The sequence below is a fragment of the Sus scrofa genome, chromosome 3, assembly GCF_054392235.1.
Source record: "Sus scrofa isolate SSC_HxYL_T2T_F1_AM1 chromosome 3, Sscrofa_HxYL_maternal_Yorkshire_Landrace_v2.0, whole genome shotgun sequence".
Classification (NCBI taxonomy): Eukaryota; Metazoa; Chordata; class Mammalia; order Artiodactyla; family Suidae; genus Sus; species Sus scrofa.
The window spans coordinates 45603368-45621251 of NC_139385.1; the positions used below are offsets into that span (position 1 = coordinate 45603368).

General features: G+C 62.4%; 1 protein-coding gene across 4 annotated transcripts; it reads right to left on the reverse strand.

The window, feature by feature from the left end:
* Positions 1 to 721: 721 nt before the first annotated feature.
* Positions 722 to 16199, reverse strand: GREP1 (glycine rich extracellular protein 1). 4 transcript variants are annotated; one of them, XM_021086718.2, is made up of 32 exons: positions 15886 to 16199; positions 12413 to 12445; positions 11681 to 11710; positions 11525 to 11554; positions 10807 to 10839; positions 10654 to 10713; positions 10204 to 10269; positions 9904 to 9978; positions 9344 to 9376; positions 9196 to 9255; positions 8903 to 8938; positions 8057 to 8089; positions 7924 to 7953; positions 7788 to 7817; positions 7259 to 7288; positions 7146 to 7178; positions 7026 to 7061; positions 6792 to 6821; positions 6548 to 6577; positions 6261 to 6290; positions 6148 to 6180; positions 6031 to 6066; positions 3882 to 3914; positions 3390 to 3521; positions 3087 to 3131; positions 2764 to 2910; positions 2594 to 2626; positions 2089 to 2151; positions 1975 to 2004; positions 1826 to 1888; positions 1560 to 1703; positions 722 to 886 (listed from the first exon to the last, which is right to left on the reverse strand). In XM_021086718.2, the coding sequence occupies exons 1-32, from the start codon at positions 16079 to 16081 to the stop codon at positions 861 to 863; spliced, it is 1719 nt and encodes a 572-aa protein (XP_020942377.1). In that variant the 5' UTR covers positions 16082 to 16199; the 3' UTR covers positions 722 to 860. The 4 variants fall into 4 exon arrangements, with proteins under 4 accessions (XP_020942377.1, XP_084873943.1, XP_084873945.1 ...); XM_085017817.1 differs by lacking the exons at positions 2594 to 2626; positions 3390 to 3521; positions 6548 to 6577; positions 6792 to 6821; positions 7026 to 7061 and having other exon boundaries at positions 1560 to 1673; positions 2764 to 2805; positions 9904 to 9960; XM_085017819.1 differs by lacking the exons at positions 8057 to 8089; positions 8903 to 8938; positions 9196 to 9255; ... (7 more) ...; positions 12413 to 12445; positions 15886 to 16199 and having other exon boundaries at positions 2764 to 2805; positions 6548 to 6821; positions 7924 to 7957.
* Between the last annotated feature and the right edge of the window lie 1685 nt (positions 16200 to 17884).

A 17884-nucleotide genomic window follows, 5' to 3' on the forward strand; every position in this document is an offset into this window, starting at 1 on the left:
CCCCCGCACACCCCTACCTGTTAAGAGATCAAGTAGATTATGTGTGTAATTATTTGAAATGTCTAAGGGAATTGAGTTAATCACACTTGTAAAGCATGCTAAATATTTAGGGAGAAGCTGATCTGTCAAATTTATAATCTAATTGAGTATTAATCAAAGAATGTGAAAGTGAGTTTTACATCCAAATTATAAGATGTATCAATACAGTGATGTCCAGAAACAAGCATAAAGGCTTAAGGAAAACGCGATTTTAGGAGTTCCTGCTGTGTCACCACTGGGATCAGGATCAGCAGCTTCTTGGGAGCATTGGGTCACAGGTTCCATCCCCAGCCTGGCACAGTGGGTTAAGGATCCTAGTGTTTTGCCACAGTTGTGGCACAGGTCACGACTGTGGCTTGGATCTGATCCCCAGCCCAGGACCTCCATATGCTGGAGGGTGGCCAAAAATTGAAAAAAAAAAAAAAAAAAAGATATTAGTTGGACACCTTTCGTAAGTTAATTAGGAACTAAAATGTGAAGAGTGCACAAATCCACCAACTTGGACACGAACCCATCACTCGACTGTGACATGACACCCCCTCCCCGAAGGGCAGGCCTGAGTTCGTTCTGTTCTCACATGTCTCCCACCTGCCGGGCACAGGGCTGTACTGATGTTTATTGAATGAATGAACAGGGGGCTCCGCCAAGGGGTCCCCCCACGCAGCACACAGGGACAGACAGGGAAGCTCACTGCCTTTATTGACACTTCCAGCCACGGGAGCCCCCAGGCCAGAGACTGAGCCCCAGGGTACGGCCAGTCTTGCCTAGCTGACCAGGCTCCAACACAGGCCTTCAGGACAGGCCGTGGATCTCAGCGGAGCTCAGCACTTCCCGAGAGGGCAGCGTCCTGGGAAGAGGCAGAGCAGAGCCCTGGTGAGCTCCGGCCCCTCCTCACTTCCTGAGGGCCGTGAACCCTCTCCCGCCTCTGGTCTCTGAGGCCAGTCGCCCAGCAGACACCTACAGGGGGCCTGAGGGCCTGATACCCCTCCCAGGAGCTGGGGTGACAAGGTGGCCCAGGGTGAGTGGGGGACAGGAGCCCCGTGTTCCCTCTCACCTCCACAGCCACCTCCCAGTGGGCCACAGCTGCCTCTCTTCACCCCAGGGCCCCCTAAGGCACCCAGACAAGCCAGGGCACCCAGGGCACCCCAGGACTTTGGAGTCCTGCCCACCCCAGCTTTACTCTAGGCCCTGGGAGACCCCCACTCACCGAAGGGCCCAGGGCCCACCTGTGGCCTTGGCTGCCCATAGGGCCCTGGTGGGAGGACAGGTGAGAGCACTGTGTCCCCGCAGCCCTCCTTCCGGGGCATCCCCGGCTCGTCCAGCACTTGGGCTCTCACTCAGGGGCCCCTGCTCTGCCGCCTGTTTGCCAGCCCTGTCCTTCCCGCCTATGCCCCGGACCCATCCTACTCTCTCCAGCTCTGCAGGGCTGGAAGGGGGGCGGTTCGGCTGCACCCAGGGCCCAGGACCCATTTCCCACGGCCACCCAACGCCCAACAACACTCTCCCACACACCCCATTACCTGGCTGGCTCTGGACCTCTGGAAGTGCATTTCCAGCTCCATATCTGGCCTTCAGGGCAGCCCCCCAGGAGTGCAGGGAGGGCCAGGGAGAGCCCCTCAGGGCCCTGGCCTGACCTGAAGGAGCAGAGCTGGCTTGGGAAACCCCTGCTGACAGCAGCAGGAGGTTCAGGAAGCCCCATCTTTCTGGGGTCTCAGAGCCCCTCACCCACAGGGCCTGGCCCCACCACCCTGGCTCAGGTCCACTCTGCTCCCTAAACGTTTCTTACCATTTCCTTCAGGGGCTGGAGCTGCCACTTCGGGGTGCACCAGTGCTTCCTCCCCCCTGAACCCTGTAAGAGACCCAGGTGACGCCTGCCCAGCCCCTGCATATCCCTTCCCCTCGCCCCCTGCACCCTGTCCCCTGGGTCCAACTCACCATTCCTAAAGCCATCAGCCCCAGGGAACCCTGGAGGAGGAAAGAGAAAGTCAGAGGCAAGAGCAGCCCATGAGCCCAGGGCCCCCAGCCCGGCCCACCCAGCACCCCAGGCACCTGGCTGTGGGCGGGCTTCCAGGAAGAGCCCAGCTCCCAGAGCACCATTCCTGTAACCAAAACCTGCGGGAGAGGGGCTGGTCGGGGTGGGGGCAGCACTGAGGGTGGGGCCAGGGTAACCTGCTCACAGACAGGGCACGAAACGGGGAGGACCAGACAGACAGACTCAGAGGCAACCTGGAGAGGAGCCCCTCATTCCCTACCATCGGCCAGCTCACCCGGTGCCCCACCTTCCGGAAGCCGTCCTGGACTCCCGCTGGGCATGTCCCTTTCCACCTGCCTCAGTCTGTCACTACCCTCGCCTGGGGCAGGATCCCACCGACTCTGGCCACCACGGTGGCCGAGGGCACAGTACATAAGTGCTGGGGGAATACGGACAGACAGACAGACACACACACACACACACACACACACACACACACACAGAGGACAGACAGACACACACAGAGGGCTCGTCCTGAGGGAGCTGCAGCTCGTGCCCAAGGTGGGGGTCCGGGGGGCTCACCGACTTTCTGGGGCTTAAAGCCACCGCTGAAGCCTGGGGGAGAAGACACAGGGGTCGGAGAGCTCGGTTTGCCTCTGTGCTTCCTGGGCTGGGGGAGGACAGGGAGGGGAGGGGAGGAAGAGGGGAGGGGAGGAGGGGAAAGGGAGGACGCAGGCAGAGGGCCTCCTCACCCAGTTCCACTCCTGGTCTGTAGCCGAGCGCAGGCTGGTACCCTGTGAGGAAAATGCAGATCCCTGGGGAGGACCCAGACTCTCCCCAGCTCCTTGCAGGCCCAGTCTGGACCTTAGGTTCTCTAAGGAGGAAGGAACTCTCCCTGTCTGCAGGGAATGGAACCAGAATAAAGGAGGCAAGAAAGAAGCAAGAGAGAACAAGGGTAGACTCCGAGAGGGACTTCCTGGTCTTAAGGTGCCTGAACACCTGAGACAGCCTGGGGGACAAGGGAGATGGAGGAGTGACCCTGATGTGGTGGGGGGTCAGGCAGACTAACTCATACCTGCTTTCGGAGGCTTCGGTCCCCACTGGATGGCTGGAGAAGGTACTAGAAGGAAAGCCAGGACAGGAGTGAGTCCAGGGTGGGGGCTGGGAGCACTGCAGACGGCCACCGGGGAAGGGGCTGAGGGAGTTGTCATACTGGGGGGCCACATGGGGTCTCAGGGCCAGAGTTCAGGCTATTCCTCGGCTGACTTGCTGTGTGACAAGCCTCCACTTCAGCTGGAGAGCAGGCATGGGGACTTCTGAGAAGCCCGGCCCGGCCCAGCCCCTCCTGGGCCCCTCAGGCCCCCCAGTGCGCACTGACCTGGGAAATTGCCGTCCTGCACTGGGGGAGGGGGCTGGGATTTCAGGCCCCAGCCACCCTCTTTCTCAGAAGGGACCCCCGGAGTGGGAGGCCTGGCAAGAAGCAGTGGAGGGACCCTACCACTGCAGGGACCTATATGGGGAGGAAGGCAGGGGGCAGTGAGCCCAGGCCAGTGCCCACCCCAGGCTGCCCTCCCGGCCTCCACCTGGCCAAGCCCTGGCACCAGCCATGGAAGCTTCTAGGGCAGATACAGCTTCCAAGGAAGGATGCTGGCAGGGCCCCAGAAAGCCCAGCTCCCACAGGCCACAGTCTGCTCCGGGACGAGGTGACCCTGCCACCTGCTGTGGCCCACCTGGTCCCCCAACCTTCCAGCAACACCCCTCACCTTTCCCTCTGTCCTCCCGCCCCTCGCCGGGCCGCCCCACCCACCCCCGCCGCCCATGTCCACTGCCTTATCCTGGAGGGCAAAGCAGGGCTGTGCGCCTGGCTCACCTGGCTTCTGCGGCTTCAAACCCCCTCCCAGACCTGCAGGGGAGGCAGAGAGACCGCTTCAGACCCGAGCAGCCCCTTCCCTGGACTGAGTCCGCTCTCCCTCCTCAATCCACCTGCTGCCCCCTGCAGCCCACTCCCTGCCTGGGAGGAAGGGTATGCAGGCATGAGGGCAGGGACTGGGGTGTGAGGGAGGCTTGGGGGTGGGCAGAGAGGGGCAGGGATGGACTCCCCTGACTTCTGAGGGCTCAAGATCCCTGCCAGGCCTGAGGGGTGACAGAGGCTGACCAGTGGACCCCACCCTGCCGCTTCTCTTCCCAGGACAATTGAGCCCCGGGCCCTCTCCCCCGCCAGGCCTCCCGGTACTCCAGGGCCTGACCCCGCCTCCCTTACCAGATTCCGGTTCCGGTTCCCAGCCCATTCCTTAAACTGGGGAGCCAGTGGGTGGGGGTTAGGAGGAGGAACAGGTTGGGGGAGTTTCTAAGGGTAGAGAGAAGTGGGGGCTCCAACTCTTTGGGGTTTTTTGGGCTGCACCCGTACATATAAAAATTCTGGGGCCGCAGAGCTCCCGTCGTGGCTCTGTGTTTAACGAACACGACTAGTATCCATGAAGATGTGGGTTTGATCCCTGGCCTTGCTCAGTGGGTTAAGGATCCAGTATTGCCGTGAACTGTGGCGTAGGTCTCAGATGCAGCTCGGTTCCCGAGTTGCTGTGGCTGTGGCCTAGGCTGGGGGCTACAGCTCTGACTCGACCCCTAGCCTGGGAACTTCTGTATGCCGTGGGTGGGGCCTTAAAACAAACAAACAAACAAATTTTAAATTAAATAAATAAATAAAAATTCCCGGGCCAGGGACTGAAACCTACACCACAGCAGCGACCTGAGCCACAGCAGCAACAATGCCAGATCTTTAACCACTAGGCCACCAGGAAGCTCTCATTGCGATGTAGGGGGTGGTTTCCTTCTGCCACCCCTATTGGCAGACCCGTCTGGGTGTCTCATTTAACTCAAGCCTGACTCTCTGCCTGGAGACAGCATCCGATCCCGCAGGTTAGGGGCTTAGCCCCACAAGGCTGCTCCCCTCCCCCGCCCCCACTTCAGGCACCAATTTCCAGTCTACGTTGTCACCTGTGCTTCCGCCCAACGGGCTACATATCAGAGATTCCCACAACCCCCTCTTTGGGGTCCGTTAATTTGCTAGAGCGGCTCATGGAAATCGGGAGGCATTTTACTTACTAGATTATAGGTTAATTATAAAAGGGGGGACCTGGGGAGCAGCCGGAGGGCAGAGATGCAAGGGGCAGCGCACGTGGGAAGGCACAGGGAGCTTCCCGCACCGACGGCGCCACCGTCCCGCACCAGCCCGGCGGCTCCCCAAACCCCACTGGTTGGCTTCACTACGCGGGCAAAATTGACTAAACCCTCGGCCTCGGGCGCGGGACCTCCAGCCCCTCTCCGCTCCCTGGAAGCCCCAGCCCTCTGATCACGTGGCCGTTTCCCCCGGCAACCGGCCCCCGCCGGCCAGCGGGTTCCCCAGGAGCCGCCTCATCAACATAACAAAAGACACGCTTTGGAAATTCCAAGGCTTTCCGGAGCGCTGTGCCGGGACGCTGAGGCGGGTGAAACGTGCCTTTCTTACAACTCCCACGGGCCGGGTGGGGAGAAGGGGTTTACCTGGCCTCTGAGGCTTCGCGGCCTCACCAAAGCCTGGAGAGGCGGTGAGAGCGGGTGAGGGACCCATGCCCCACCCCTGGGCGTCTCCTCCGGCCTCCGCCCGCCCCCCACACGGCCCCCCCCTGGTCCGGAGCCAGTGGGAACCTCAGGGCCTGCGGGGGTGGGAGAGAGAGGCTCCCGGCGGGTCGCCCCCTCCCCTCTCCCCTCCCAGCCTCTAGCTCTCCCGCCCTGCGTACCAGCTCCCCTGGGTACCAGCTTCCGAGCCCCTCTGAGCTGGGGGGCCTGTGAGGAGGGAGGGGGGCCCTGGCTTAGGTGGGGGAAGGATTTGCAGTCCCCCCACACAGCCAAGTCAGAACCCACGGCTCCTGGAGCCGCCCCCAGCCCCTCTTAATCCTTCACCCTGCCTGCCCCTCGAAGGCCTGGAGGGCGAAGGTAGAGGACGCCCAGGGGCGGACCGCTGCCCAGAGCCCACGCCTCACCTGGCTGGGCTCCCAGTCCGTTGCTGGTCCCGAATCCTGGGGGGACAGATGGAGGTGGGGCATGAAGGGGGGAGGGGCAGCTCAGGGTTTGGGGGAGGCAGCTAGGGCAGGGCTCACCTGGCTTCTGGGGTTTCAGGCCTGCTGCAAAGCCTGGTGAAGGACAGAGAGCAGTGAGGGCCTGGGCCCCATCTCTGGGCACCCCCAGAATCTCCAGGCAGGCCTGCCCCTACCTGGTCCGTAGCCATTTTCAGCTGCAGAGCCTGAGGGGAGAAGCGGGGAGAAGGCTGGCTGTGGGGCGGGAGGAGGCCACCACCGGGTCGGTTGTTCCCCTCTATGCCTCTCCCTAGGGCCCCTCGGGCCCCCCAGACACTCCTCTCTCATGAAGCAGGCGGTGCCTCTCAGAGTCAGGTGTTGGGGGCGAGGACACAGACAGGCCTCTTCTCATCTGGCCGTTGGGGTTTCTGGCCCTTTCTAGGTCCGGGGAAGCAGAGGGCCCTCCAGACCTCACCCTTCTCACCTGACTGGGCTCCCAGCCCGTTCCCAAATCCTGGGGGAGAGATGGAGATGGAGGTGACAGAGGAAGGGACTGCAGACTGGGGGGGACAGAGACTTGGGCAGGAGTGAGATGCACACCCGGGGTTTCGACACCTCCTCCAGAGCCTGGACAGAATGAGCCACAGGTGGGGGACCCAGAACCCCCATCTCGGAGCCTCCCCAGAACCCCAGCATCCTGACTCCAGTGTCTCCCGAGCCCTGGGTACCTGCTCCATAGCTGTTCTGAGCTGGGGGGCCTGTGGGGGAGGGAGGGGTGAGCTGGCGTTAAGGTGGGGGAGGGGCTAGCCTCGGGGCCTACAGAGCGGGTCCAACCCAGGGGTCCTTGAGCTCTTGCAGCCCCCTTAATCCCTCGCCAGGCCTGCACCTCAAAGGCCTGGAGGGCGAAGGGAGAGGACGCCCAGGGGTGGGGGGTGAGCCCCTGCCCAGAGCCCACATCTCACCTGGCTGGGCTCCCTGCCCGTTGCCATTCCCAAATCCTGGGGGGCAGGATGTGTGAGTTGGGGGGGAGGCTTAGCATCAGGGCGGTGGAGAAAGGCCAGCAGGGGCGGGGACAGGCTCACCTGGTGTCTGGGGTTTCACGTCTGCTCCAAAGTCTGGAGAGACAGCAAGCAGGTGAGGGCCCCAGGCCCTGTCTCTGGGCCCCCCCAGAATCTCCGGGCAGGCCTGCCCCTACCTGGTCCGTAGCCATTTTCAGTTGCAGAACCTGAGGGAAGGAGAGGGGGCTCTGGCTGGGGCCTCTCTGAGGCCCCAAAGTGTGGCCCTTTAGCTCCACGCCCACCACACCCCACACCACACCGAGCCGGGGCCTAGGGCCTAGACCTCCTCCTGGGGCCCAGCCTCCCTGAGGCCTGAATGCCACACCCAGCGCCTGGGTCTTGTCGCCACCACTCCCCATGCTAGCTCACCGGGAAGGCAGCCTCCTCATGGGCTCCTGCCACCTTGGCCCGGGCTGTCGTTCCCAGAGCTGCACTCTTTCTGGGCCTCTCGATGCCCTGGCTCAGGATTTTTCAGTGGGCCATGCCCAGTGGTCCCTCGCCCCTGTCTCCTCCCCAAAATGTGCCCTGTTGCGTTCACACTCCTCTCCTATCTGCCTCCCCCTGCTGGCCAGGCTCTGGAAGGGCCTGCCTCCAGCACCTGGCTGGCCTGGGCATGTTTGTTGAATGACTGTTTGTTGTGCGATCAGGTGGGAGAGCGGGTCTCACCTGGCTTCCCAGCTTTGGGTCCTCCAAGGCCTGCGGAAGAGAAGGGGACGGTCCAGCCAGGGCACCTGGACCCTCAGAGCTGGGTTCGGCCCCGCATCAGCACCCCTCCGTGCGCCGCCCCAGAGCCGGGCCTCACCTGGCTGGGCTCCGTTCTCGGTCCCGAACCCTGGGGAGACAGAGTGAGAGGCCTGAGGAGAGAGCTGGGACCCGAGAAGGGCACAGACACAGGGATGACGGATGGACAGACAGACAGAGCAGAGCGTGCGCACCTGGCGCCTGGAGTCTTCCTCCGGCTCCAAAGCCTGCAGAGAGACAGCAGGTGAGGGACCCAGGAGCCCCCATCTCTGGGCCTCCCCCGCAAACTTGGCCCCACGCCCTCTACCTGGTCCAAGGCTATTCTGAGCTGTGACATCTGTTTGGAGGGTAACAGGGAAGGGGGATGGCACTGAAACGGGATGTGCCCCGGCCTCTCCTGGCCCTCTCGCATCCCTCCATGCAGCCTGGCCCGACTCGCCAAAGGGGCGGTGGTCCCTGTGGGGGCCTGTGACGGGGGAAGGGCTGGGGAGACCCAGGCAGCTGAGAGACTGCACCCTCAGATCCAGCCTTCCTCTGGCTTCGGTCCTTTGGGCCCACCCAGAAGACTCCCTGGGGTCTTAACAGCTGCGCTTCTCCTGCCCCCACCCTGGCTGCCAGTCCTGGGAGTGCCATCCAGCTTCTCCCCAGGTTCTCCAACCCCCACCTGCTCTGGGAGCCAAGGGTTTCTCTCCTGCCAACAAGGCCTGTCGCTCTCTGCTTAAAATCCCAAAGTGTGTCCCACTACCAGGTTAAAGCCCTCCCCAGGCCTTGAGCCTCAGGCTATGCCCTCTGGCCTTCCACCTCTGGTGGACCCCTGCCAGTCCTGCCCACAGCCTGCAGTGGCACCCGTGGTTCCTGGCTGGTGGACTGGGCCTGGTTGGGGATGACCAGCACAGGCTCTGCAGTGCCCAGCCAAGTTCTGGCTTGGGGTAGGCACCGGGGAAAGTGGATGGAATGAAAGAGGCCCTCAGAGGCCCCCCCAGAGCGTGGCTGGCTGGACCACCCCTCCCCCCAGCCTGCGCGCGTGCAGCCACCCTCACCTGGCTGGGCCCCCAGGCCATCGCCAATGCTGGGTCCTGGGGAGGAAAGGCCGTCTGTGAGCAGTGGACTTGGGGTAGCGACAACGACAGGGATGGGCAGGGACAGTCAAGACAGATGGGACAGACAGACAGGGTTTCAGGTGTCATGGCCCCTCCCAAGCCTGGGAGAGGCTGAGAACCAAGCCACAGGCAGGCAGACCCCTCCCAGCCCCCATCCTTCCCCAAGAGACCGATTTCCTGCCCTCTTCCCACTCCCTCCTTCCTGGAAGCCAGCCTGGCCTGGCGGCCCTCACCTTGCTGGGCTCCAGCTCCTGGGAGGGCCCCAGCTCCCATCCCATTCCTGTTGCTGAATCCTGGGCACAGAGCAGGGGGCAGTCAGGGGACAGGGGAGGGGGGGCGATGGAGGAGGAGGACAGGGACCTGGGACGAGAAAGGGCTCACCCGGCTTTGGAGGTTTCACACTCCCGGCAATTCCTGAGCAAGAGACAGGGACCAGGTGAAGGCGCCTGGAGCTCCTTTGAGCCCCAGACCCAAGCTCGCAGCCCCAGCGCTCACTGCCCCACCCCTCCTTGGCCCCAGGCCATTCTGAGCAGTGTGGCCAGTGGCCGGGCCAGCGTGGGGTCTGGGCTGTGCTGGCTGAGCTCACACCCCCTGTGGTGTCCTCACCCCACAACCTTTGGTTCCCCCCAGCAGTTCTCAGGGAGCACGCCCTGGGAAAGGCCTGGAATGTGCAAGACCCTCCCCGAGACCAGAGACCACAGCTCAAGCCAGAGGCAAGGCAGCGCAGCTGAATGAAGGGAGTGGTCCCTGAGAAGGCAGCACAGTGGCAGGGCTGGGGACATGGAGAGAGGGCCTCACTCCCTGCACGTGGCTTCCAGGGTTCCACGCCCCTCCCAGCCCTAGAGGTAGGTCAGTGACCCCACCAGCCTCTCCTCTAAGAATGTGACCCTGAGTCCTCGCTGCCCGCCCCTCCCTGCAGCCCCTGCCCCTGCCCCCCTCACCTGGCAGTGCTCCTGCCCCAGGAAAGGCAACACCGAAACCATTTCTGCTCCCAAACCCTGGGGACACAGGTGGGGCTGGGATAGAAATGGGAGGGGACAGTGCCAAGATGCAGCCAGTGCCGGGCTCACCTGGCTTTGGAGGGTTCATGCCCCCTCCCAGGCCTGGGTTGACACTGAGAGCCTGAGACCCTGCCCTCCCCCCAGAACACACCTTCCCCACCACCATTGCCACGGGTTCCGGGTTCCAGCCCGCTCACTCCCTCCCCTTCCTGGACCACAGGGAGGAGCCAATGCCCTCACCTGGCTGGGCTCCCGGCTGGGCTCCCAGCTGCGGGAAGGTGGCAGCTCCCAGCCCATTTCCGTATCCTGGGGAGAGAGAGCCAGGAGGAAGCTGGGGGTGGGGTGGGGCTCCAAGGACAGGTAGATGGCCGGTGGACAGAGGGGTGGTCGCAAAGCCGGTCTCACTTGGCCCCTGGGGTTTCAGCCCCCCTCCCAAACCTGGGGAGAGCCATGCACGAGACAGGGGCCATGCCTCTTCCTGGGGCACCAGAGCTGCGCTGAGCTAAAGGCTTGGGTGGGAGGTACTGGGGCTCCTAGCTGGGCTGGGGGTGAGGCAGGGGCACCCTTGTTCTCTGCTCCCCAAACCAGACAACAGGAGCCCTTACCCAACGAGTGACCAGGTCTGCCCTGGGGGAGCCTGGGAGAAGACCCTCCCCCATGGGCACAGCCTTCCCTTTCCTCCCGCCTCACCTGGCTGGGCTGCAGCTCCTGGAAAGGCCCTGACTCCCAGCCCAATGCCAGGCCTAAACCCTGGGGAGACAGGGCAGAGGCTCAGGGCGGGGTGATGGAGAGATGGGGGAGGGGAGGGGCACAGAGCTGGGGAGGCAGGTGGGGAGAGCTCACCTGGCCTCTGGGGCTTCACACTCCCTCCAAGGCCTGCGAAGGAGAAGGGGGTCAGGTGCAGGTCTCAGGAGACCCCTTCCAGGGGCCCCCAGAATCCCGGCCCCACCTCTACCTGTGCTGTAGCCATTTTGGGCTGGAGGGCCTGGGGGGAGAGTAGGTTTGGGGTGGGGGTGCAGGACTCCACCAGAAATGGCAAACGTGAAGGCTCCCTCTCTGTCTCCGTCCCCAGATTCATTCACCAACCCTGCCCCTACTTTGGAGGCCTGGGGGGGAGGGGGAGGAGCAATGCCCAGACCCCCCCCTCACCGGGCTGGGAGCCCAGCCAGCACCCATTCCTGAACCCTGAGGTGAGGGTGCATGAGAAAAGATGGGGAGACAGAGAGCTAGGGTCCACCTGCTGAGGTTTAACCTCCTCCTGGAAGCCTGGGGGGACCCAGTGATCAGGTGAGAGACACAGGACACCTCCACCCCACAGCCCTTCTGAGCCGAGGGGCCCTCTGCGAACTCCACTTGGGTCCTGGGCACCCCCGCCCCCGCCTTCCCCCCTTCTGCCCCCAGGTGCTCTGCTGGAAGTGAGCTGAGCTTGGTGGGCAGGGTGGGGAATAAGCAGGGATGGCAAAGGGCTGTATCCCCAGGCGGGACACATGGGTGGGCTGGGCTCCTGGGGACAGGGGTGTGCAGAAGGGAAGGGACGAGGCCTGCAGGAAGGGCCCCTTACCTGCTCCTAGACCACTGGGGGGGCCGTAGCCTGTGGGGGAAATGGGAAGTTGAACAAAGTTGAACATGGGGGGCAGGAGGGGCCAGGAGCTGGGGTGCCCGGCTCCCATTCTGAGGACACAGCTGCCCCGCCTGCGCACCCCTCAGCCCACTTTACCTGATCGGTAGCCAATGGAGCCTCCTAAACCTGTGGGGTCAGGAAGGGGGGGCACTTATCCAGCGGCAGCACCAGTCTGGATGCTCCCCTCCCTGGGCCTCAGCTTTTCTTGGGCAGGGCAGGGCCGGGCGAGCAGGCTGGTGGCAGGGGCTGCAGAAGCCGAAGCAACCCTGGTGTGGAGGGTGGTGTCTGGGCTGTTCCCCTGGGGGTGGCTCCCCCTGCACCCCATTCCGGGGGCGGATGCACCCCTCGCCTCCATTCTTACTTCCGCTTTGCAGGGTCTTTGAAGCTCTCCCTTCCTGGAAAGTGCTGGGGCAGCTTAGGTGTCAGGTCTCCGCTTCCCCCAGGGAAGACCCTCTGGGACACCCAGTCCCAGCGGGCCTCCTCGCGTTGCTGTCCCACCCCAGGTCTTGCCCATCTCACTGCCAGTGATGTCCTTCGCCTTTCCTGTCACAACCTGCCCCCCATTCGAGGCCAGGCTCCAGGCCCCTTCCTACATCCAGAGTTGTGATTCTGCCCCAGCTCTGTTCCAGGGCGCAGGGTGTCTGCACGCCTCACACTTGAGCTGACCGTGAACAAGCGGGCCTGCCAGGAAGACCTGCGTTCTCCTGGGCCCCTCATGTGGATCGCAGAGCAGGGAACATGGGGGGGCCCACCCCCAGAGGTCTCCCAGACCCCTGTGAAGGAGAGACCAGGCCCTCCTTGACTACTGAGCCGGGAGATTCTACTCACCCTTCCCTAGGCCGGCAGATGGTGGAGGCAGCCCTAGGGATGGTAGGGGGTGCTGACTCAGGGCAGAGGCCGGACCCAGGCATCTAAACCCCAGCCTCCCCCAAACCCTGCCCGGCCCAGACCTCACAGACCCTCCCCTCCCTGTCTCCGGAGCCCCAGCACCTGGCCCAACCTCAGCTGCCCAGACCCGCCAGCAGCCCTGCCGCCGGCTCTCACCCCCTTGCAGGCTTTCAGAAGTCAGGCAGAGCAGAAAAAGGGCCACGGGGAAGGACCTGGTGCCCATGATGCTGGCAGGGTGGGAGGGTATGCACCCTTTGGGCTTTTAAACACTCCTGGTGGGTGGGGGCCCTCATCCAGCCCCCTGCCCCCTGCTGTGAGTCGCAGAGGCTCGGCTGCAGACCCCAGGGGGCCAGCCCCTACCTCCCTCCTCGGGAGGAGTCCAGCCCCTGGCCTCTTCCCTGTCCCACCCCTCATCCATCATGGGTGCTGACAGCTGGGACAGGCCCCCACCTAGCCCCCCAAGGCTCCTCCACCCCTGTCAGGGACCGAGGCCCTGGCGCCAGGCCTGGAGGGCTCAGCTGCTCCCCCCGGCAGCTGGTGAGGGGCAGGGGGCACCCCAGGCCTAGCCTAAACACAGCTGGGTAGGGGGAGCCAGGCCCAGAAATGTGGGCGTAGCTGGCAGGGGCGACTATGAGTTACTGTGTTACTGGAAGGAGGCAGAATGTTACAGAGGCAAGTGGCAAGGGAACAGTGTAGCGGACAGTATCACTGTGTCCCACGGGGGTGGGGCCCCCAGAGGAGACATGAGACAGGTGACAATGACGCTGACCCCAGAGAGCACAGGGACCACACCATAGGCCCTTTGCAGGGCTCGCAGGTGCAGGCCTGAGCCTCCCTCCGTGAGGGATGGTGACACACAGGGATGGGTCACCGCTGCTCAGCCTGTCCGAGAGTCCACGCCGTTTCCTGAAGGCTCAGCCGGGGCCCTCCTGCTGCCCAAGGGCCTCCCAGCTGCATCTCCATCTCCTGCTCTGCCCCAGCTGCACTGACTCTACCCTTAGGGGACAGAATTGGGGGGGCACTGGTCAGGGTGTAGAGGGGGAAAGATTGCAAGAGGGTGCCCGGGGCTTGGTGGCCTCTCCACTCCTCAGCGTGGGCAGATGAGCTCGGGACTGGGCCCGGCGCAGGGGGCTTGGTGAGAGGCCGAGTACTGGGGGCCAGGAGAGGTAGGCCTGGGAAACCCCGGGATGGGGGCGGGTCCGGGCCCCAGCCCTCAGCTCCTCCTGTGAGTCTGTGGACCACACTGGGCTGGCTGGGGACAGCAGTGACTCAGGACGCCTGGAACCTAGTCCAGAAGGCCCCATACCCGGCCAGCCCCTCCCAGTACCTCTGGCTGAGGAGTTGGGCCTGCTGCACAGGCAGCATGGCGGGGTGCAGAGGGGCGAGAGTGGGGAGAGCGCAACAGCAGGGAGGGGGGCTTTCCAGGAGAGGCCTCTGAGCCCCCACACCTAGAAGGGCCTAGTGGGCCACCAGTGGGCTGCAGGGGTTTTACTGGGTCCCCCTCACTCGGCGTGTCCCCTGCACTCACCCACTGCCCTGCTCCCCTCCCACCCACACACTGCACCCTTCTGCTCTCCCCCCACACACAAGGGCCTGCACCCAGAGCCCACACCCACACGCGATACGATGACGCCCCTGGCACCTGCCTCCCCCCACACCCACCTTTGCACAAAGCCCCTCTGTTGGTGCTGGGTCCCCTCAGCCCGGGGCTCTGGGACAGCACCCCACGAGCCCACCTCCTGCCCATGGCTGGAGGCTGGACTTTTCCTGGCTGCTGGGCGGGGCTCAGAGGTGGCGCCTGACCGCTGCCACTCATGAGAGCCCAGGGTCAGCAGGGATGGTCCAGCCAGGCCACCTGCTCCACCCCAAGGTGACAGGCACTGGCTCCTTTGCCTCCTCATGGAGGCAGCTGAGTGGCCTGGGCTCTGGATTCAGACTGGGTTCAAATACCAGCTCTCCGGCTGGGGAGCAGGAAGGAGTCCCACTTCCCTGAGCATGTTCGCTCTCCTCTAAAATGGGGGAACTGCTTCTCACCCCATTTACAGATGGGGCAACTGAGGCAGAGAGAAGGGACTTGGCCTAGATTGGACAACTAAGCAACGGGGCTGGATTTGAAGCCAAGTGGTCCTCGGACCTGAGCCCACAGCCCTCACTCTCCACTCATCCACACGCTCCAGGCAGCATCAGACCCCAGATGCCCAGACACATTGCCCTCTGCCCCACACCAGTCTGGGCCCAACGTGTCTACATCAGCCCTGGCAGAGCTGAGGACCCCCTGTACAGACCCAGACTCACAGTTTCTCTCTTTCTCTCTCTCTCTCTCTCACACACACACACACACACACACACACACACGGCTCACCCTGCAGGAAATGGCAGGCGGGGAGGCCAGGAGGGGCCACGCAGGAGGTACGGGCCTGGCGCCTGCTCGGCCAGTGCCAGAGGGAAAGCCAGTGCCCACCGCCACTGCCAGGCTGCCTGGGTGCTGGCAGGGGCCTGTGGAAAATGCCAACCAGCCTGGGGCCTTGGGCCAGCTGACGCCACTCAGGACCAGGGCTTGGCCGGCCCCTCAGCTCACCTGCAGCCCTGCCCTGGCAGGGCAGCCTGAGAGCACAAGGACCGCTTAGGGGTCCAGAGAGACTTTGCTCCCAGGTGTGAGGGAACACAGCCCAGCCTCTGAATAGAGGAGCAACTCCCAGAGATGGGAGTCCAGCGCAAGGCGACAGCTGGGGTCTCGGAAGTGCAAGATGAAGGCAGGCCTGAGAAGAGCATGTCCTAAAATGGCACAGCCTGTGTCAACAGGCTCCCCACCAGTTGCTCACAGCGGCATCACCTGCCGGGGTGGGTGTGCGGGGAGGCCAGTTGAAGGGGAGGCCGGGCGCCTGCAGGCCAGACAGCTTATGCACACACAGCTGGGCTAAAGGCCCCTCAAGTCGCCCCCACAGCTCTCCATCCAGCAGTTCTGCAGCCCTGATTCCTGCATTGGACACCTCGGTCACCCCCAGGCATTTGCACTGTGCAAAGCCGACTTCCATTAACTCCCTCTCCCTACCTATCAGATTTTTTTTTTAAAAAGAAACTTATGCCAGAATCTTTATGAACTATAGCAGGCCTAAGACAGAAACGTGCAATATAGCAAACACCTATAAGGCATCTCCTATTGTTGGCACAGAGGTCAAGAAACAGAACGTGATCGGCTCCTCAAAGGTCCATTGCCATCTCCTCCTGCCTATTAGGTAGCCATGGCTGTCTTTCCCCTGCCTGTCAGAAGTCATGACATTCCAACCTGGTGGCCCCATCCCTGGAGGAACTCCCCAGTGAGTGGTAACAGTCCTTTGGTGAGTTTCCGCGGGCCCATGGTGCTGTTTCCGCGACAGGTCACAAGGGGGCTCGTGGCCCCAGCTGGCTCTCACCTGGACGTGTGAGCTGGACCCTGGGGACTCCCGTGCTTATACAGGGTTGGGGGGGCTTCCTCCCAGACAGACCCCCAGCCAACGGCTTCGGCCTCAGACCTTGTGACCTCCAGGTGGGAGCAGGGGTCCCGGCTCCAAGGCTCCCCCCGGGGGCCTCTTTTTGCCCCAGGCAGCTGCTCTGGAAACTGGAAAACATTATACACGCAAGGGAGTGTTATTATCATTAAATAATGAATAATTCCTACTGTGTGCTCTTTTTATTCTAGCCCTTCGACAAAGTGAAGTGTCCATTGAAGGCACGTTCTTGAATTTAAAAAAAAATATATTTTTAAAGTCTTTGTGAATCGGGCTTTCAAGAATGGGCTGTTGGAAGAGGACCTGAGTCCAGGACTCCCAGAGGTGGGGCTGGCAGAGGACTTCGGCAGCTGGAGAGGGGCCTGCCGGCTACTCCCTGAGCCTCCTGGGGACAATCCTGGGGTCCTTAACAAGGATTCAGCCTGAGAGAGAGGGGCTGTGGCTGCCAGATATGCTAATGCAAAGGAAGGGCACATGGAGGGGCCTGTGGCCCCCAGGGAAGCTCTGGGTCTTGGACCTAACCCAGGCTGCCAGGCCCTCCACTGCTGGGTCCATGCAGTGGAGAATGTTTACCAAAGGTTTTTTGTTTTTGTTTTTTGTCTTTTTGAGGGCCGCACCTGCAGCATATGGAGGTTCCCAAGCGAGGGGTCTAATCAGAGCTGTTGCTGCCAGCCTACGCCAGATCTGAGCCGCGTCTGTGACCTACACCACAGCTCATGGCAACGCCAGATCCTCAACCCACTGATCGAGGCCAGGGATCAAACCCGCAACCTCATAGTTCCTAGTCAGATTCGTTTCTGCTGCGCCACGATGGGAACTCCTCACCAGAGGTTTAAAGCACCACAGTGAGCTGGGAGCCCAGCCATCCCAGGACCTTTCAGAGACTCGGGGGAGAGGTGATCAACAAATAAACGGATAAATGGAGTTTCCATCATGGAGCAGCGGAAACGAATCCAACTAGTATCCATGGATTTGGGTTCGATCCCTGGCCTTGCTCAGTGGGTCGGGGATCCGGCGCACTGCCGTGAACTGTGGTGTACGTGGCAGCCACGGCTCAGATCCTGCCTGGCTGTGGTGGAGGCCAGCAGCTGCCCCTCCTAGCTGATCCCTAGCCTGGGAACTTCCATGTGCTGCAGGCGCGGCCCTAAAAAACAAAGCAAAACAAAACAAAAGCTGATAAGAGGATAGAATTCCAGAGAGAGATAAATGCAATGTGAGAGTAAAGCAGGAAAGGCAATGTGATGAAATGGGGAGCTTTCTAGGGAGGGTGGCCTGACCCCCCCTTGATCCTGTTATGTGGATAAAAAGGTTCTCTCTGGTGAAGGAAGAAGCTGTTAGGAATTAGCGTTTGCTCTGGCAGGCCCCTTGCTAAGAACTTTAAGCGGATCATCCCACTTGAACCTCCAGCTCCCTGAGGTAAGCGTCATCAGCTCCATTTTTACCGGAGAGGAGGTTAATCCGAAGCTCGGAAAGGCCCGGTGCATCCCCAAGGTCGTTCGGCCAGGAAGGAGCTGAGGGGAGTTTGCGCTGAGCTTACGTCTCAAATCCAAAGAATGCGAAAAGGCCCCCTCAGAGGTGGCCGAGACCTGGAAACCGGGAGGCTTCCTGCAGAGGCAGAATTTTCTAGTTCACCAAGCTGAGCGTTCCGCGGGTGGGGGGATGTCAGGGGGACAACCCCTCACCGCATCCCCAGAGCCATGCACTGCAGGCGTGAGGAGGGAGCGGCGAGCCCAGGGGACTCCACCTGCAAGAGCCCCGGAGGCCGCGGGGACTTCCTGTCAGGCCCCTAGTGACCGCCTCTTGGGGCTACACCTCCCTCCCGGGCGAAAGGCAGTGACCCTTCCTTTTATAGAGGCGAAAACTAAGGCAGACCAGCGAGGGCCGTGGGTGCCGGGACTGGGGTGTGGAGCTCTGTCGGTGTCCG

What these genes read in the sequence shown, in the direction of transcription:
- GREP1 (XM_021086718.2), bottom strand. Translation starts at nt 16,081, where the DNA reads ATGTTTTCCAGTTTCCAGAGCAGCTGCCTGGGGCAAAAAGAGGCCCCC. An exon ending in ACCCAAAGCTGGGAAGCCAG is followed by an intron (nt 7,289 to 7,787) that starts GTGAGACCCGCT and finishes TCCTTCCCTCAG; the next exon opens with GTTCTGCAACTGAAAATGGC. An exon ending in CTTTAAGCCCCAGAAAGTCG is followed by an intron (nt 2,152 to 2,593) that starts GTGAGCCCCCCG and finishes CCTCTCCCGCAG; the next exon opens with GTTTTGGTTACAGGAATGGT.